Source organism: Microtus oregoni, unplaced genomic scaffold (assembly GCF_018167655.1).
Source record: "Microtus oregoni isolate MIOR12 unplaced genomic scaffold, Mior012 000025F_ref0000491, whole genome shotgun sequence".
Taxonomy (NCBI): Eukaryota; Metazoa; Chordata; class Mammalia; order Rodentia; family Cricetidae; genus Microtus; species Microtus oregoni.
Window position 1 is genome coordinate 2,721,699 of NW_024543084.1, and position 16,856 is coordinate 2,738,554.

At 37.2% G+C, this 16,856-nt stretch overlaps 1 protein-coding gene across 1 annotated transcript in view; it reads right to left on the minus strand.

Annotated features, from left to right (window-relative positions):
• LOC121462866 (rho GTPase-activating protein 15) overlaps window positions 1-16,856 on the minus strand; it is a 568,141-nt gene that overhangs the window by 189,534 nt on the left and 361,751 nt on the right. Inside the window, exon 10 of the mRNA XM_041674830.1 lies at window positions 5,715-5,792. Coding sequence (XP_041530764.1) covers window positions 5,715-5,792 — 78 coding nt within the window. The remainder of the gene's footprint in view (window positions 1-5,714; window positions 5,793-16,856) is intronic.

Consider the following 16,856-nt stretch of genomic DNA (forward strand, 5'->3'; position numbering starts at 1 on the left):
CCTGAACAATGTTAGAGTTTGCCCATCTTATGATCAAGTGATCTTTCTAGCTTTAAGGGAAAAATAAATCATTGTTAAAATAAAATCTCATCACATGGAACCCACAAAGGTGCACCTTAAAAAACATGGCACCCACACCACTGCCACCACCACTACTACCACCAGCAGCAGCAGCAACAATAAAACAAAGAAACTCACCCTACCCAAAAAGGATAAAGCAAATAACACAGTTTGTTTTGTTAATGCTGCGGTTGCCAGTGAAAATGAAGTAGGCTTAAGGAAATACTCATTTTAAGAATAACAAGAGAGCAACATAAACTCACTTAATAGAAAAATGAATGGATTTGACACAAGGACTATTTTATAAGAACACGACTAGAAGTCTTAAAAGTCCTTTTCAAAATCCTTTTTACTTTCATCCAGTTGCTTATTTCCAGATGAAACCGCCAATTGTCAACATTCTTTCCCACTTTCCCTTTCCTTTATTCGATTTTGGTACTGCAAATGGTAGGGGATGCAGAGGAACAGCTACTAAGGCTTGTGCTTTGCTTTAAGGAGCATGACTGCAGAGAAGTAGTTTAGATAGGATTGCTTTTCTGATGGTATATTTTCAGTGTGTTTGACCTATTATTAGCAAGTTTAAAGTAAGCAAAGGCATTCCTTTCAGCAAACATCTAGTATGTCTTATTGTGCCAATACAATCTTTGTGAATAAATATAGGGATAGTACAAGATTACAAATTAAAAAACTATCTCCCCCTAAAAACAACAAACAAACAGGCGTGTGCATGTCCATAGAAGATTCTTAGCCATGTAGATTTCTGTAAGGCACATATTTTGATCACCTATAGTGAAAATGTGAGCATGTTGTCTTTTATCTGCATTTCTATCTCTGGAAATCAGTTCTAAAATCCTCCAATTCCAGGCAAACACTTGCAGGGGGAATCTGTTACCATGTATCAAGAAGCACTGGTCCTGAAAAATCCCATCTTATCTCTCCACATAGCTTTATAGCTATCCTATTGGCTCAGGCTTTGGGGCAGCTTCAAATGTAGTATTTTGCAGAGAAGATGCCAACTTCTCCGGTCTCTTATAGAAAGAGTGAAACCAGAAGACATGTATGTAAGATTGGATTTTGGGCAATATGTGCAGATGGCAGCTGAGACTGAGGGCTGATGCGAGGAAGTCTGGTGGGATTTCCAAGACCCACCGTCAAAATTCCTTAAGACAGCCACGGAGCATCCTCTATGTTGAAGCCTGTCTTTTGCATACGTGCTCCCATGCTGCAAAGCCACCAGGAGGTCACAGATCATGCAGAAGGATCAACACAATGACACGGGCTGATGACAGGTTGACATCTAGGGTCATGCACCAGTTTTCTTTGGGGATGCCCATATAGACCAGAAGAGTTGCATCAGCAAAATGTCACTGAAAGCTGTCACCAAATTCAACAGACAAGGCAGAGCACCACTCACTAATACACCAATAGCCTAAGAAGTCAAGAATCCGTAATGCCTTTCTGCAAGGCTGCAAAGTGCTTCTTGATCCAAACATAGAATCATAAACCCTACAGAGATTCGAGGCGCCAGGATTCCTCATTCCTGTGATGTTTTCCCAAACATCCCCATTCTTGAATAGTTTTAGCCAAACTGAATAGTAGCACCAATAACCAATGCTGAGAAGAAGAGTGAAAACAGGGACGTGCAAATGAACGCCCAGCCTGAAGAGACACTTCTCTATTTTTGCAAGAAGGATATAATAAAGAATCATTGCATGGGGGCGGTGTAGCTTCTTGGCTATAGTTAGCAGCACACACTCGAGTCCGAGACATCTGTGACCTAGTTCTAGCCCCATATCCTGGGACATTTGACAACTGAGCCTCGGTTTCCTCTCTGAAAACAACAAGCTTATTCATTGTACCTAACTGCACTACAAGGTTGAAGAAAAGATTAAATTAAATATATATGTAGGGAATTCAGTGCACAGCCTGATACGGTAAGTTGTGAAAATGGTAGCTACCTATACAATAAAATTATTATCAGCATTACTAATTTTAATTAGGAAATGTTTTTCAAAAGTGATCTCTTTGAATTTAACGTGTGTGTCATCTGATCTGGAAGTATAATAAGGGTATCTAATTCTTTCTGGTTTAGTGAGTCAAACAGAAAACCAAAACAAATTGAATCATTCAACTGGTGTATTTAGAATTGCTGATGATTATAGCATTCAAGAAAGTCAGCGAAACACAGAAATTGCAATTCAACTGTTCTTGAAAATCTCCAAAATCAGTTTTCATTTGTGTAGTCTAACGGTGGATAAGGCTTATTCATTTTTTAAAAAAAATATATTTGGAACCTTTTTAAAAAGAGGCATCATGTAAGTTGAACAGAGAGGGGATAAAAGATGCTAATGGAAGGAGAGGACACCAAATTCTTCGATGTCCTATATGAAATTTTAAAATGAATGTATGATGCTTGCATAGCTATGCATACTTTAATGGAAAATGCATGTCATCAGCATTTTATTTCATCATTCATTCACACACACACAAGCATGTGTTACCCTCCTTGTTCCAAACACTAATTCAAATAATACGCCAATCATCAAATTTTGAGAGGGGATGATATATATATATATATATATATATATATATATATATATGTGTGTGTGTGTGTGTGTGTGTGTGTGTATGTATAGTATATATACATTCATACATATACCTGTGTATATATACATAAATATACATTTCATATATCTATATATATAGATATATGAAATTTTTAGGGTATTAAATTTTATATTTATTAGTGTTTTAGCTACATTTATGTGCATGTAAACTTCTGGTACCACACAAATCAGAAGAGGGTGCTGGATAACCCCAATAGTCTGAGCCTCTACAGAGGTGCTAGGAATTGACTCTAGGTCTTCTGGAAAAACAAAACAAAACAAGTGCTCTAGACTGGTGACCATCTCTCTGTCTTCTCAATATGTAAGTTATGAGACTCCAGGACACCGAGTCAGCAGTATCAAAGGTCCCAGTGCCGCCTCATTTGTGTTGACTGTGTTCAATTCTCAGAGTGCTGTAAAACAGGACGACTGCTGACAGTTTATACCACCAGATACCAACTCAGGCCTCTGTCCAGCTTTATGTTGTCAACATTCACAGAAACATGAGCAGTTACAACGTCTCCGAGGATGCTCAAGTCTGGATTGTAAAAGATGAGATGGATAGATTTCGTATTTTCATTGCAGATTGTTTTTTTTTTCTTTAACAAACTGCTGAGCATAATTTTTTAAAGGCAGGAAATACAGCTAGTGTTTGTTTCTAGCATGGCTTCTGTTTTGAGATTTCTTCTTTGTAGGAGAAATGTGTTGCCCAGCTGTCTAGAATCCCAGTCAGGATATGGTTTCAGCGTGAGCTATCTTACAAGAATGATTTTAGCTGCTTACAAACAGAATAAAAATGAGACTGAGCTATTTCGTGCAAATTTTTACCCACAGAGGGACACTGTGGCTTAGACCAATGGGACTTACATGAAGTAATGTAAAGTTGAATTCTGTGTTTTGCCTAGCCAAATTAGTCAATATACAGAGCCCCTAAAGATTCATAGAAAGAAAAATTATGGGACAACTAGTCAAAGAACTAGTCAACACACATAAGAGGTTTTCCACCTGAACTTATAGAGAAACAGTTTAATTTTTAACAGTTTTAATGCCTCTACCTGCAGCATTCACAGGAACCAACATATAGAGGATGTACACATAACATCCCCCCAGACACACAGAAGCACATGCACACAGAAGCACACACACATACGCACACAGAAGCATACACACTCATAGTTGCACAATACGTAGGTAGCACAGACATACATACTTACTCCACCGTTATTAATACAGGGATGCCTTGAGACTAGCACTGGTTCATGAACAAGAACATCAGCAAAACAGGCACATGTTGGGTGTGGCGCACAACTGTCCATAAACCCCAGCTCCAAGAAGATCCAGTGCCTCTGGCTTCTGTGGGCATGAGCTCTCACGTTCACATGCCCACACAAACCACATAATTAAAACAACAAAATTTATCTCTTTTAGAAACACAAGAAAGATTCAAATCCAAGCTCATATCGAGATTTGTGGAAGAGGCAGGTGTTCCAACCCCTTTATTCTATTTTTTTAAGGTCAAGACCTTCATGTTTTAATGCTTCTTGGTATAAAGCCCATGTGTACATTTGATTACATTCTCTCTAAAAATAAGACCAATGGGTCTTAGCAGAGATGAAATTTTAGAGAGTAGATATGAGTATCCTATTATAAATTCAGTTATCAAGCGTGTGAAGAGAACATGGAAAAGATAGACACCCTAGTTGTCTAGTTATGAAATGTACAAACTACTTAAATATCACCCTGAGGTCATTTAGGCATCCTATTCTTCTTTTCCTAATGTTCTTAGTTTTATTTTTTTTTTCATTAATAAACTTTCTAAGAGTAGCTTCAGGCTCTTAGAAAGGCTGACCAGCACATACAGTTAACAAGAGCTCCCTCACACCTCCCAGAGAGTCCCCTAGTGTTAGCACTTTGTATTAACAAAGTAACTTTGTCACACCTAATGAGCTTGACATGTTATTGTTGACAGCTTTCCCAGGTTTATGCTAGCCTTTATTCTCTGTGTTATCTATTTTATGGGACCAGCTAATCTATAACAACATAAATGCACAATGCTGATGTTACACAGAATTCTTTAACTGCTCTCACATTCTGTGCTCACTCTACTTCTCTCCCAAATTCCTTGTTACCACTAATCTTTCCCTATCTGTACAGTTTTCCTGAAATGCTGTATAGTTTTCCGTGGGTAGCTTTTGGCCTTATCCATTCAGCAATACACATCTAAGGTTCTCCCAGGTCTACTCATGGCTCAATAGGTGGTTTCTATCCATCACAGTAATATTCCATTATATTAATTTACCACATATTTTAGTCCAATCATATTCTGAGACATACCTTATTACCTTCAAGTTTTTATTCATCCCTTTCAGGGGCTGGACCAGGGTCTCATACATCATGCATGTGAGGCAGACATCTCACTCCTGAGCAACATCCTGACCCTATCTTCAAGCTTTTCCAAATAGGAATAAAGCTGTAAATATTTGTGTGTGGAATTTTGTGTGGAAACAACAGACATTACAGAGAGTCTGTATCTGCTGGTAAAGACCCAAAGAGGTGCGCCATTATGTTTTCTCTCAAGGGGTGTTAACCTTATCTTGTTTCTTGATTTACATTTCATTAACAACATACACATCTTCCATGTTTTCTTTTTTGAGCATTTGTGATGTGGTTCTTATGTTTTCAATCATATGCCCATTGTTCCCTTCATCAACATATATCAGGAACCTCTTATAACCCAGTAACAGTTTTTCAAAGCTGAGCTATTTTTTCTTAATTTATTATTTATTCTGTTTTCTATTTTTTCATTTCTTTATTCAACACATTGTTGATTTTACATGAGCTATTAGTTTGGCTTTCTAGTCTATGTCGTTTCAGATACCCTGTTATGATTTATTTTTCTGATAATTGTTCAATTATTCCTTGATTTCTGCATTTTGTGTGCTCCCCTCAAAACATTGGTTACTGACTGTCTGTTCATTGTGTGCAGTTGCCTGAGCACAACTAGAGATGTGACTTCTGAAAAGTGTTTGAAGTAAAGAAATCACTTACCTTGGTTGACAATAAATTTTAACTTCTGTATTGTTGCCAGATTGCCACTAACTCGATATATTCCATCAACATCTAGGCCTGAAAACAAAATAGCATATTTCAAACCAGCACATAGAAGAACTGAGAATATAAACAAATAATGATGAAGTGTATTGTACATGATTGTTAATACCCCTTCTCCACAGAGAAGACTAATTTCAATGACTTCAACTAAAACAATGCTCAAAATTTTAATCTCGCAATTTTTGTCATAAAGTTCTGGGACAATCAGAGTCAAATACAACTTTCATTAAAGCAAACACAAAAACCCATGCAATTGCATGGCATATTTAAGATGATTCTTAAGACAAGCAGAAAAAAGTTAGGAAAAAAAGAACGTGCATGTGTGTGTGTATGTGTCTGTGTGTGTGTGTGTGAATGTAACTTCCCTTATTGGAAAGATAAAATAATTAGACATGTATGAGTTGTTTTCCTCTCTCTTCTTTGTTTTCATTTTGTTGCTCTCCTTCTATCCCCCATCCTTCTCCTTCTCTCTCTCTTCATTCCCAACCATGCCCCATTTTGCGTCTCTTGCAATCACTGTTACTTGGCATGTATTAGTCTAATGCTTGAGCTACAGAGTAAACAGTCATTCAATGTATGACTAGTTTCTAGCATGTTCATATAATAAGATATTATATTATAAAAAGAAAATATGGAAAATTCTGGCCTATTGCTCTATGAGTTTCAGATCATTTTGGAACTGGTCATCAAAATATTGTAGGGAACTTTGGATAATCACTTGTTTGATTTTGTATGATATGCTTATCATATCTAGCCATTTTAACAGCTAAGTCTCTAGGATTCTTAATAAATGAGAAAATATACAGAGATACTTATTTATGTACTATTATTCTCTCCAATAAATGTTGATGTTTTAATTTTTGTTTTAGGAGTATCATGTATCTAGGCTATCAGACAGATAAGTTTGGGTGAGATTACTGGCCAAGGGCATGGGCCATTATCCCAGCATCCTCTCCAAGGAGGTGGTGTCAAATCATTGTTAATCATGGGGATCCATGATAATAAGTGTTAAATAAGTTGAAAGAAATTCATTATATTTTGTAACAAAGACATTACAAAGATCTTTGATGACACGAAATGTCATTCCTCTGGTTTGCCATTTCTATACTTCTACACATTTTAAATTAGGACTTTTTGTGTTGTGCAAAACATTTCTTCATTAGCTTACAGTAGGATAATGCAATTTATGTCACAGGCATCGGTGACATAAGGCAGAGCAACTATTGCCAGTGCCCTGAACTCTTCTAAAGTAATGAACTAAAGTAACTTGTGACAATAGCAGAGGAGTAGAGTTGCTATTAGCAAATGTCTTAATTGTTATGGGTTGGGAGTTGCAGAGTAAGCTAATGAACAATACATTACTGAGACGCTTCCCCTTTCTGAGAAGTACAAACTTCTCAGAATACAGAAGAACTGGATGGAGTGAGACATCTATCTGTAAATAGAAAAACCACCCAAGACGTAATTCACTTTATAAACATCAAACAATTTTTTCTTCCCAATGTGCAAACTACCTCTATTGCCTTAAAGGAACCTACTGTGTTTGCCCAAAGTAGAATGAAAAATTGACATATTGAATGTGAAAATCATAATTAACACTTTTCTTCTAATATATGATTCCTGCTTTCACTCCAGGATCCAGTTGTCCTTATACTTGTGTGTTTAAGTTTGAATGATAAAAGATTAATTTAGGATGATTTACTGACCAAATTTTAGCTAATATAACTAAATTTTCTTATTGCTTCATCAGAAAGTAGTTGGCATTTTGTCTTAATTTGAAAACTCTAAAACAATATGATTTATTTTAAAGGTTAGAATTTGTACGTGGAGCCCGGCGTTGGTGGCACACACCTTTAATCCCAGCACTTGGGAGGCAGAGGCAGGCAGATCTCTGTGAGTTCAAGGCCAACCTGGTCTACAAGAGCTAGTTCCAGGACAGGAACCAAAAGCTATGGAGAAACCCTGTCTCGAAAAGTAAAAAAATAAAAAAAAAAAAAGAATTTGTACATGGTTGTGTACTCTTTTAAAAATGTTTCTTTTATGAACATATAAACAACTGCAGATGATGATTTTGAATTTTCTGCATTATTGGTGGTGCAGTAGTGTCTATAGAACAAAGTTGAGGACAGCAAGTTGGGGCAGCTTTGGAAGAGTTGGGATTCAGATATAGCCTAATGTCATTCAGATGAAGAATGATGCGCAGTTTCATCTTGTCTCCCAAAATAAAATTTATCCAAATGAAAAGTACCCTAATTATTCTATAGGTTACCAGTTATTTGAAAGGAATTCAGAGAAAAAATATTTTTAGGAAAAAAAATGTGAGTCTATGTTCTGTAAAGGAGGGTTTCAATTTATCTTTAAAAGAGTAAAAGATCTCAGTTAAAAGAATTATTAAAGAGGAAAAGTCAATCTGTATCTGGTAAAAAATGAGTACACTGACTTTGTATTTATTTATTTGTTTGTTTGTTTGGCTGATTTATAAGAAGTCAAAGATACGTGAAACAAATCCCAAACAATAGGATATGAATCATAACTTTTTCCTTAAGCCTCATATAAAATCAAGTACATTTTTACTTTTTGTCTAACACTCATAATAGTATTTTAGGAGTATTTAGAGTGTCTATGCTGTCTTGTGCTGTAGACTGATATTCAACTGCTACAGTTCCTCGGAATCCCAAGTTTTGTTTTTCTCACGTGTAAGTTGAAGTTGCAACCGAAGAAACAATGGCCTTGGTCTTTTGAAAATTTCTGTAGAATTTTTTTTTTAAATGTTCAATAATCAAAAACATTTGAAAGAGTAGCATGGATTGGCTATATTACAACTGAACAATATGAAAGTATGGCAGTGTTTAAAGAAAACAGCCTTATTCTACCTTAATAACCTATTTTCTTTAGGGACGAAGGCAGGGTGTGCTGCTGATGGAGATGGAGAGGCTAATTCAGACCTGAGCTGCTGCTGTGGTTGCGTGACTGAGTCATAGCTGAGAAACTGTCTTGTGGCTTCAGTTAGCAACCAGAAAGTAAGAGGGAGCCGAGTAAAGCGTTTAGTTGCAACATGAATCTACTGACACAGCTTCTCCGTCCTTTAGATGCAGAGATAGCAACATCATACATCTTGCAAATTATAATAATCTCGACCTTAGTGGCTCCCGCTCTGAGCAGGTTCTGCCCTGCCACTGCGATCATACGTTTTAAATTGTGTAAGTAGGGTGAAAATGGCAAAGTGTATACTAACAAAGAGGGCAATGCATTTTTCAAAAAATAATCTGGAACCTATCAGTGAGGTTTAGTAATTATAAATTATGTAGGTGCCGTCTTGAAGCTGGTGAGGTCTCCCCCGAATGGCTGCAGAACGGCAAGCTTAAAATCCTGGGAGCATTATCTCAATTGCCGTTATTCACGTGTCATTCCCTTTTTACTCCAAGAACTTTGAAAGTTGTGCCAAACCAAACCAATGTAAATTGGTGGCTTTGGACATCCTTTTCATGACCACATTATCCTTGCTGGATCGGGAACCGCTCATTTTGGAAATAAAGTCAGTCTTGGTATGAGTTTTAAATGAGTGGTGTCTTCAAGGTACCCACATTGTGCTTTGGTGGAGCTTGGACAAATTACTTTGAGAGTTACCTCTTTGCAGTAAATAACACGAGTGAAGGCTGACAGAGGTTTTTGCTTGCCCTGCTAGGAATACACTGGGAACATGAGGAGACCAAGTCATTACACTTTTGTTTTAAAAAACCAGACTGGAATGAACAGGATTACAAAGATTTCTCAGAAGAGAACCACATTCTCTGAAGTATCATTTGCTTACTCACCAGCTGACTTTTTATGTTTCAAAACAGCGTTTACCACTGGCAGAAATCCCTGGGTGTTGCCGTAGGGGATTTTAGAAACTTGTTCCTTTTTTTTTTTTTCTGAAGAAAAAGCTTAAGGTGGGATAGATGTAGTTCAGACACAGTGCTGGCAAGATGCTGAGAAGGAGGGACTGAATTTGTTTAGCTTTGTATTCCTTAATCATTTATTGACCATTTGCCAATTGCTGCTTATTGTATGTGTTGACTCAAAGTCGTGACATTCTATACGATGCCACTGTAGAGAATTGTGTATTCTGTAGGATATGACTGCAAAGAACTGTGCCTACTTATATTGTCTCATAATAATGTTTCCTCTGTTTTGTTGTCTTCACATGTGCGATCTCATCTGCTCTCTGTCTTCTTGGAATCTATTTGTGGTGTGCTATTGGCACTTTTTCTGTTTTGCAGGGAATTCTTATCTTCTTCCCTCTGTCCCTCTTTCCCTCCCTCTCTCCTTCCCTTCCTCCCTCCCTTCTTCCCTTCCTTCCTTTCTGTTTTTTTTTTTAACAAGTATATCCTTTTCATCTTCTTATTAGGATTTTTGAGAAAGAAAGTCAGATTTTTTTGATGTGACTACCATCTTGAATTAGATGTTTGTATTGGTTTTCTAGTGACTGAATCTTTAATGATGAAAAAAATCTTCATTCAAATTCTGACATGTTGCTATGAGTGTTTTTACTGGTACATGGTATAAAAAGGATGGTTGATTACATTATGATTATTTGAATTTCCTGTTATGTTACTACACTTTAATATTAAGAGAATATGCTGACTAAGGGTCCTATTTCAGTACATGTTTCATGACTTTTATTTTTTTGTATTCATGATTTTTATTATGTTATAGAAATGTTATTGTCTTTATATTTTTAATGTCCCCTAAAGACTTAGGGTTTTCACACTCACTTTTTTCATTAACCTTTTTTTAAAAATTTTCTCTCTGTTTTTGGTTATTAGTCCTATTTTCTTATATATATGTTTGGGGTTCTTGTTTGATAGAAACGATTAATGCAAAATGATTTTCCTTTTAAGGCAATAACAAAATTCTTATTTTCAAATATTCCTTCACTTTTCTCATTTATTTATTTTTGCTTAAGATAATTGTGAAGGTTTCCTTGGTATATTTTATGATTATTTACTTGAGGAAGAGTTTTTCATCAATGAGGTATTTATGGCAGATTCACATAAAAAAGCAGAACATTTTTTCTCCTAACAGTGGGACAGGCAAACATTGGTTGCTCAGTTAAGAAACACTAAATGGTGGGCCTGGAGGATTGCTTGGTGGTTGTCAGCCCTGGCTACTCTTATAGAAGTCTGGGGCTTTATTCCTAGCACCCACATGGTGGCTTGCAACAATTTGAAACTCCTGTCCTAGGCAAGATGAGGCACTCTTCCTGTCTAGGCAGGGACTACATGAAAGTGGCCTACATGCATGCTCTCAGGCATACACATGTCCACAAAAATAAATAAATAAATAAAAAACAAATAAATAAAAATTAAAAGAACATTTAACTAGAATGAGATCACTAAGCAACTTCATTTTAAACAGTACATAGCCTGTAATATTGAAAAAAGATCTACTGTATTATATCATTTACCTAGTTTCATAGAGATGGTTAATTCCAGATTTGGGGTAAGATTCTGAAAACAGAGAGTGCACACAACTAAGAAAACATCCTATGGGCCTAAAGAAAGGGGTTGGATCAAACACAGAGGTTCTGTAATCAAAATGAGGCTCACCTTTAGGGCTTTTTATTTGCCACCTGATTGCTTAAGGTCACTGGCAAGTGCCCCAACACTCCTTATACAACTGTCCCTTCAATTCAGCACTAGGAAATAAAAACATTTAATGTCCATCCAACAATACTCATTAATTAGTATTAATAATACTCATTGTTCTTCCCATCACAGACTTTGACAAAAGCACTGTCCTGTTTTGGCAGCTGGGGAGACAGGTGCTTAGCTCGTGCCAGAGTTAAGATGGGTAACAGGAAAGGACCAAATCCATGGCAGTAAGTGTTCTAAAATTTGGATGTCTTACAGATGCTGCTCTGTGCTACTTAAACCTTAACACCCCTATAGAACAGTAAGTAGAGATTACAGAAGCCTCAGTGGTGCAGGAAAATTGTCTATATATGTTTTAAATGAATGCTGATTGGCCAGTAGCCAGGCAGGAAGTATAGGCGGGGCCACCAGATACGAAGTAGAGGTGGATCAATGAGAACAGGAGAATTCTGGGAAAGAGGGAGCCCATTCCTTCCCAGTCCTGCCTAAACCACAGAAGAAGGAAGATGTGATTATCCGCTGAAAAAGGTACCAAGCCATGTGGCTAACATAAATAAGAATAATGGGTTAATATAAGTTATAAGAGTTAATAAGAAACCTGAGCTAATGGGCCAGTCAGTTTATAACTAATGTAGACTTCTGTGTGATTCTTTGGGACCTGGTGGGAGGACAGAAACCAGGTAGGACAGAAACCTCAGTCAACACCTCAAGGTGGGAGGAAACATGCATGATTTTGTTGTTCTGTTTTAAATATTATCAGGTATTCTGTGTAGAGAGGGATGTTTGGGAAAAAAATCTTGAAAAATCTTTTATTGCTTCACTTTCCACACCGTTTACATATATATATATATATATGTATATATATATATACTTGTATATATATATATATGTGTGGAATATGAGCACTTTATAAGCAGAAGAGAAACCCACTGAAATCTTTAAATATTTGTGTGAAAACAGAAGCCATGTGGGAAGTCACTGTCATCTATTATTAGGCACTGTCTTCTATGTTTGTACTTGGTTCTTGCCAAATATCTCACCCATTTCTCATAATAAGAGATACTTGCCTACACTGCTGAACTATACCAATGGAGATAGCAGTGCCCACAAGATCCACTCTTGACATCCATTTTCTGTGCTTCATAATGGATTGTGATTGCTTTTGCATAAAACCTCCATACATTTACTGTAACTCATATTCCCACTTTGCCTACTGGGCCAGCTTCCCTTAAAATCATACCTTTTAGCTTCTGGATTGCTAAATGAGAGCCAAATCAGGGAAAAGATGAGGGAAAATGTTCCAATATGGCTAATGTGGTATAGATTGAAGCCATTTGTGTGCCATATTTAATATCTGGGTAACGTGAAATGATAGACAAAGGATGATATCCCCTGTATGGCTACTCATTTTTTAAATATACTTACTTGTATATATCTGTCTAACTCAGCAAAGAATTTGAGGTCTGTAGGATAGTATTCATGACTATAATTTATAGAATTATACCAATCATGAAGCCATTCCATAAATCTCTTAAGGTTAAAAAAATTAAAAAAGAACCTGAGTTTGAACACGAATCACCAAGAATGTTTCTATCAGAATAAAGTTGACAGACTGAGATGATTTCTGGAAAATAGAGAGCATTGCCTAAAGATAGTCTTTGGTTAATTTTAGTATATTTCTTGCTTTCAGAACAATCTCAGTCTTGAAGACAAGGACTGACAAGTGACTCTGGTGATCATTTAACAGAAGTTGTCCTCTTCCAGGAAACTTCTACAGAGCTAGAAGACACTGACATTGGAGGTTGCATTCTGGGCAGCTCCTATCATTCTCTGCATGGCAGGGCTCCACTGTTTAAGTTTTGCTGGGATCATCCTGGTGGAAGTATATCACTTTTTCAGTATTGGGACTTGCTTTGTGAAAGTAAATTGGAGTAACGGAAATAAAATTTGGGTCTGCCACTATCACCTGGTAGTTTACTGGCACACGTACTAAGAAAAACTGAGGTTTCGTGACAGTAGGGTGCCCCAGGAGAGTCAAGGGAGAAATAGAGTTTTGCATGGATGCCATTACTAAGGAAACCTGAAGTCTGGTGTTTGAAAGTGAGACCCTTGCCCTCAGACACCCCTTATCCAAGAAGTCTGGGATGATTGGGAGCGTCACCCCAGCCCCTGGCCTGAGAGTTGTCTTGGTCCAGACTCCCGCCTGCCAAGTGCTGACCCCTCCCCAGGGAGGGTCAGAACCACTCCCACAGGCTATTTAGGCTCAGAAAAAGGAACACGTGGTCTCCAGGGTTTGTGTGGGCTCCTCTCCTCGCCATGCTGTTTTGGTCCACCAGGTAGAGCGGCATTTATTAAACGTGGGCACGTTTGATTCGGTCTAATCTGGTCTAATTGGAGTTATTTTGTGTTAGCAGAGAGGCTCTTCTTAAGTTTATTCCTAACATCTGTGAAGGAGAAATCTATATATTTTGTACATACTCTTGCTCCTTTAAAATATTGTAGCAGCAGACTATTTCATAAATTAAAGACACAATAAAAGGCTGACCAACACCACACAAGCATGGAGAAAGCACTAGAAATGGCTCCTTTAATGATGAAGTCATAACAGTTATGTAAAAGTCTAGTCTCTTAACCCATCGTACTCGAAATAGATATTGATGTAAAATTCATATATTTGCTGTCATTCTTTCAAACCCTCCACTCCTATTTTCCTTTAAACATCTAAACAAAGTGACCTCATTGTTTTCCATTGGGCTTCTTCTTCTTCTTCTTTTTTTTTTTTAAAAACATTGGCAGGGATGATTGAGATTCAGGAATGTGGGAAAATGGATTCCCAAACCACGTCCCTCCCCTTTCATTCTGAACTGTAATTTTTGGCTTGGCTTGACTCGCAGTCATCACATTTCAGCCTGAATCTCTCTGTAAAGTGATCTTTCTTAAACATTTCTCTCACTCATCAAGGGATCAGAAGCGAAGCCATGCTAGCCTTTCAGCAAAACACTTAGAAGGCGCTCTGACGGAGGAGGAGTCGCGAGAGCTACATTTCACCCAAAATTGTTTGAAAAGAGCACATGTTCAGAGCCTCGCTGTCCTCCTAGAGTCTTGTCATCTGTGTGCCGTGAGCTCCAGCAGCTATTTTAATCTGTTTTTGTTTGCAATCCATTTGGTGTCCACCCAAGGAAATGCAGGTGATTCTAATTAACTTACAGCTAAAGATGTCGGAAAAGAAAAAAACCAAAAAAAAAAAAAAAAAAAAAAACCCAAAAAACCAACAACATACTCCCGTTGTACAGAATTATACACTTAAAAATCTGTCTTCTATTATTTATAACACGTTATTAATGAAGATGACTGTATGCATATATTTACCTCCTAATTCACTGTTGTTCACTTTTTTGTTTAAAAAGAAAACAAACAAAAAAAAAAACCCAATGAGGTTTATGAAACAAGAAAAAGCCACACACATACACAAACACACAGACACAATACAGACCCTAGGAATGTTTGCCAACTTTATTTAACAAGAGTAGCAACTTAAAAATAACATTATTTTTACTTTGTGCAGCATAGTTTAATATCTGAAATAACCCTGTTCCAATAAAAACCTATTGAAATACTCTCAGGCCTAACTCTGCCCTGAAGGTAAAAGTGATTAATTGAAAGATTTTGGCAGATCTCCGCTCACCACCAGGGCAGTTTAATTTAGAACACATTCAACCATTTCTCAGTGTCTCTGTGCTGGTGGGGCATGACTTTTGATCTTCTTTGGGGAGGCGCCTGTAATTCAGAGCCTTTGGCTAGCTACTTCCTGGAGGGTTTTCATGGCTGCCCCTGCTGCGCATTCAGGTGAGAGACAGCCCTGCCATTCTGGAATCTCGGCCTTAGACTAGTAAAGGTAATTCTAGGCACAAAGGGACACCACTACAAACCCCGCGGGGCGTCGACCATCTGCATAAGCGCGCCAAAATCACAGACGAGGTGATTCTTTTCAGCCTGGTGCTGCTTTCAGGCTTCTGAGCGATTCTAGCACCATTCGACACTCCCCCAGTAAAGACGGGGCTCCTGCCCACAGCAATGGCTACACTGATCCGCAAGAGTCTTTGCAGACAGACGCAGGATTGGTTTTTAGAGACTACAGGAAATGCACACCTTCATTTTTTTTTTTAAGTTCTTCTGCTAAACGGAAAAATGAGATTGAGGCTCCTTCCTCCGCATCTGGTAGATTGTGGTTACAGGGAAGCACTGAGAAGCTGAACTATATGGAAACAGACATCCTTGGGTTGGTGAACTCCAGTTCTCTAGGAAATTTGACAAATGGTCCATTCAATACTCACTGTATAGGAATAGAATGCTAGGTGCTAGGTGTTAAGGATTTGGTACAGAACGCATATATAATGGTGTGTGTGTGTGTATTCCAAACTATGTATTTACCCTAAGCCTCACACCATTGAATGTCATACAAACTTTCATTTACTCATTCATTTTATTTATTTATTTTCAGAACTGGGGTTTGAAACTAGGGCTAGGCTGGCATAGTCCCAGATGACATCAGTTTCTTTTTTTTCTTTTTAACTTTGTGAGCGAGAGTCTCACTAAGTTGTCTAGACTGGCCTTGAATTAACTATGGCTGAGGCAGGCCTTACAGTTACTACTCCCTTGCTTTACATAATGGAGTACCTGGGATTATAGGCATGTACCACATAAACATATTCTTTTGAAATTTATCTATACGTACACGAGAGATGGATAATCATTTAATTAATTGATTTAATCAATCAGTTGTTACCCTTGTAATGAACAGGAGTTCACTTCCTTAAACTCATATCAGGTAGCTTACAAAGACTGTAACTCCAGGCTGAGGATAATTGATTCCTTCCTCTGGCCTCTGTGGTTGCCTGCACAAACACAACATACACTCATACGGACACACATGTATACATAAATGAAAATAACAATAAATATTAAAAATACACTTTGCACATACAAACAAATATTTTTACTAGCTACCTAAATATATATATATATATATATATATATATATATATATATATATATACTTATTCTACTCTTTGAACAAACAATACATTTTCTAACTTTAAAACAATCTCATAGATTTTATTTCTTTACTTTTATAGATATTCTGAGGTTTATATATATGTGTGTGTGTGTAAATTATATTTTCTATATAAGTTTTGCCTACATATATGTATCACATATGTACCTAGTAGCCTTAAAGGCCAGAAAATGACATCAGATCACCTGAATCTAGAGATATAAACTATTGTGAGCTGCCCAATGTGTGCTGGGAATTGAACCCAGGGTCTCTGGAAGAGAAGCCACTGCTCTTAACCATTGAGCGACTGCTCCAGTCCCATATATTATGAGTTTTTATTTCTACCCATCCACACGAAAATATTTGGATAGTATCATTAATATGCTCATT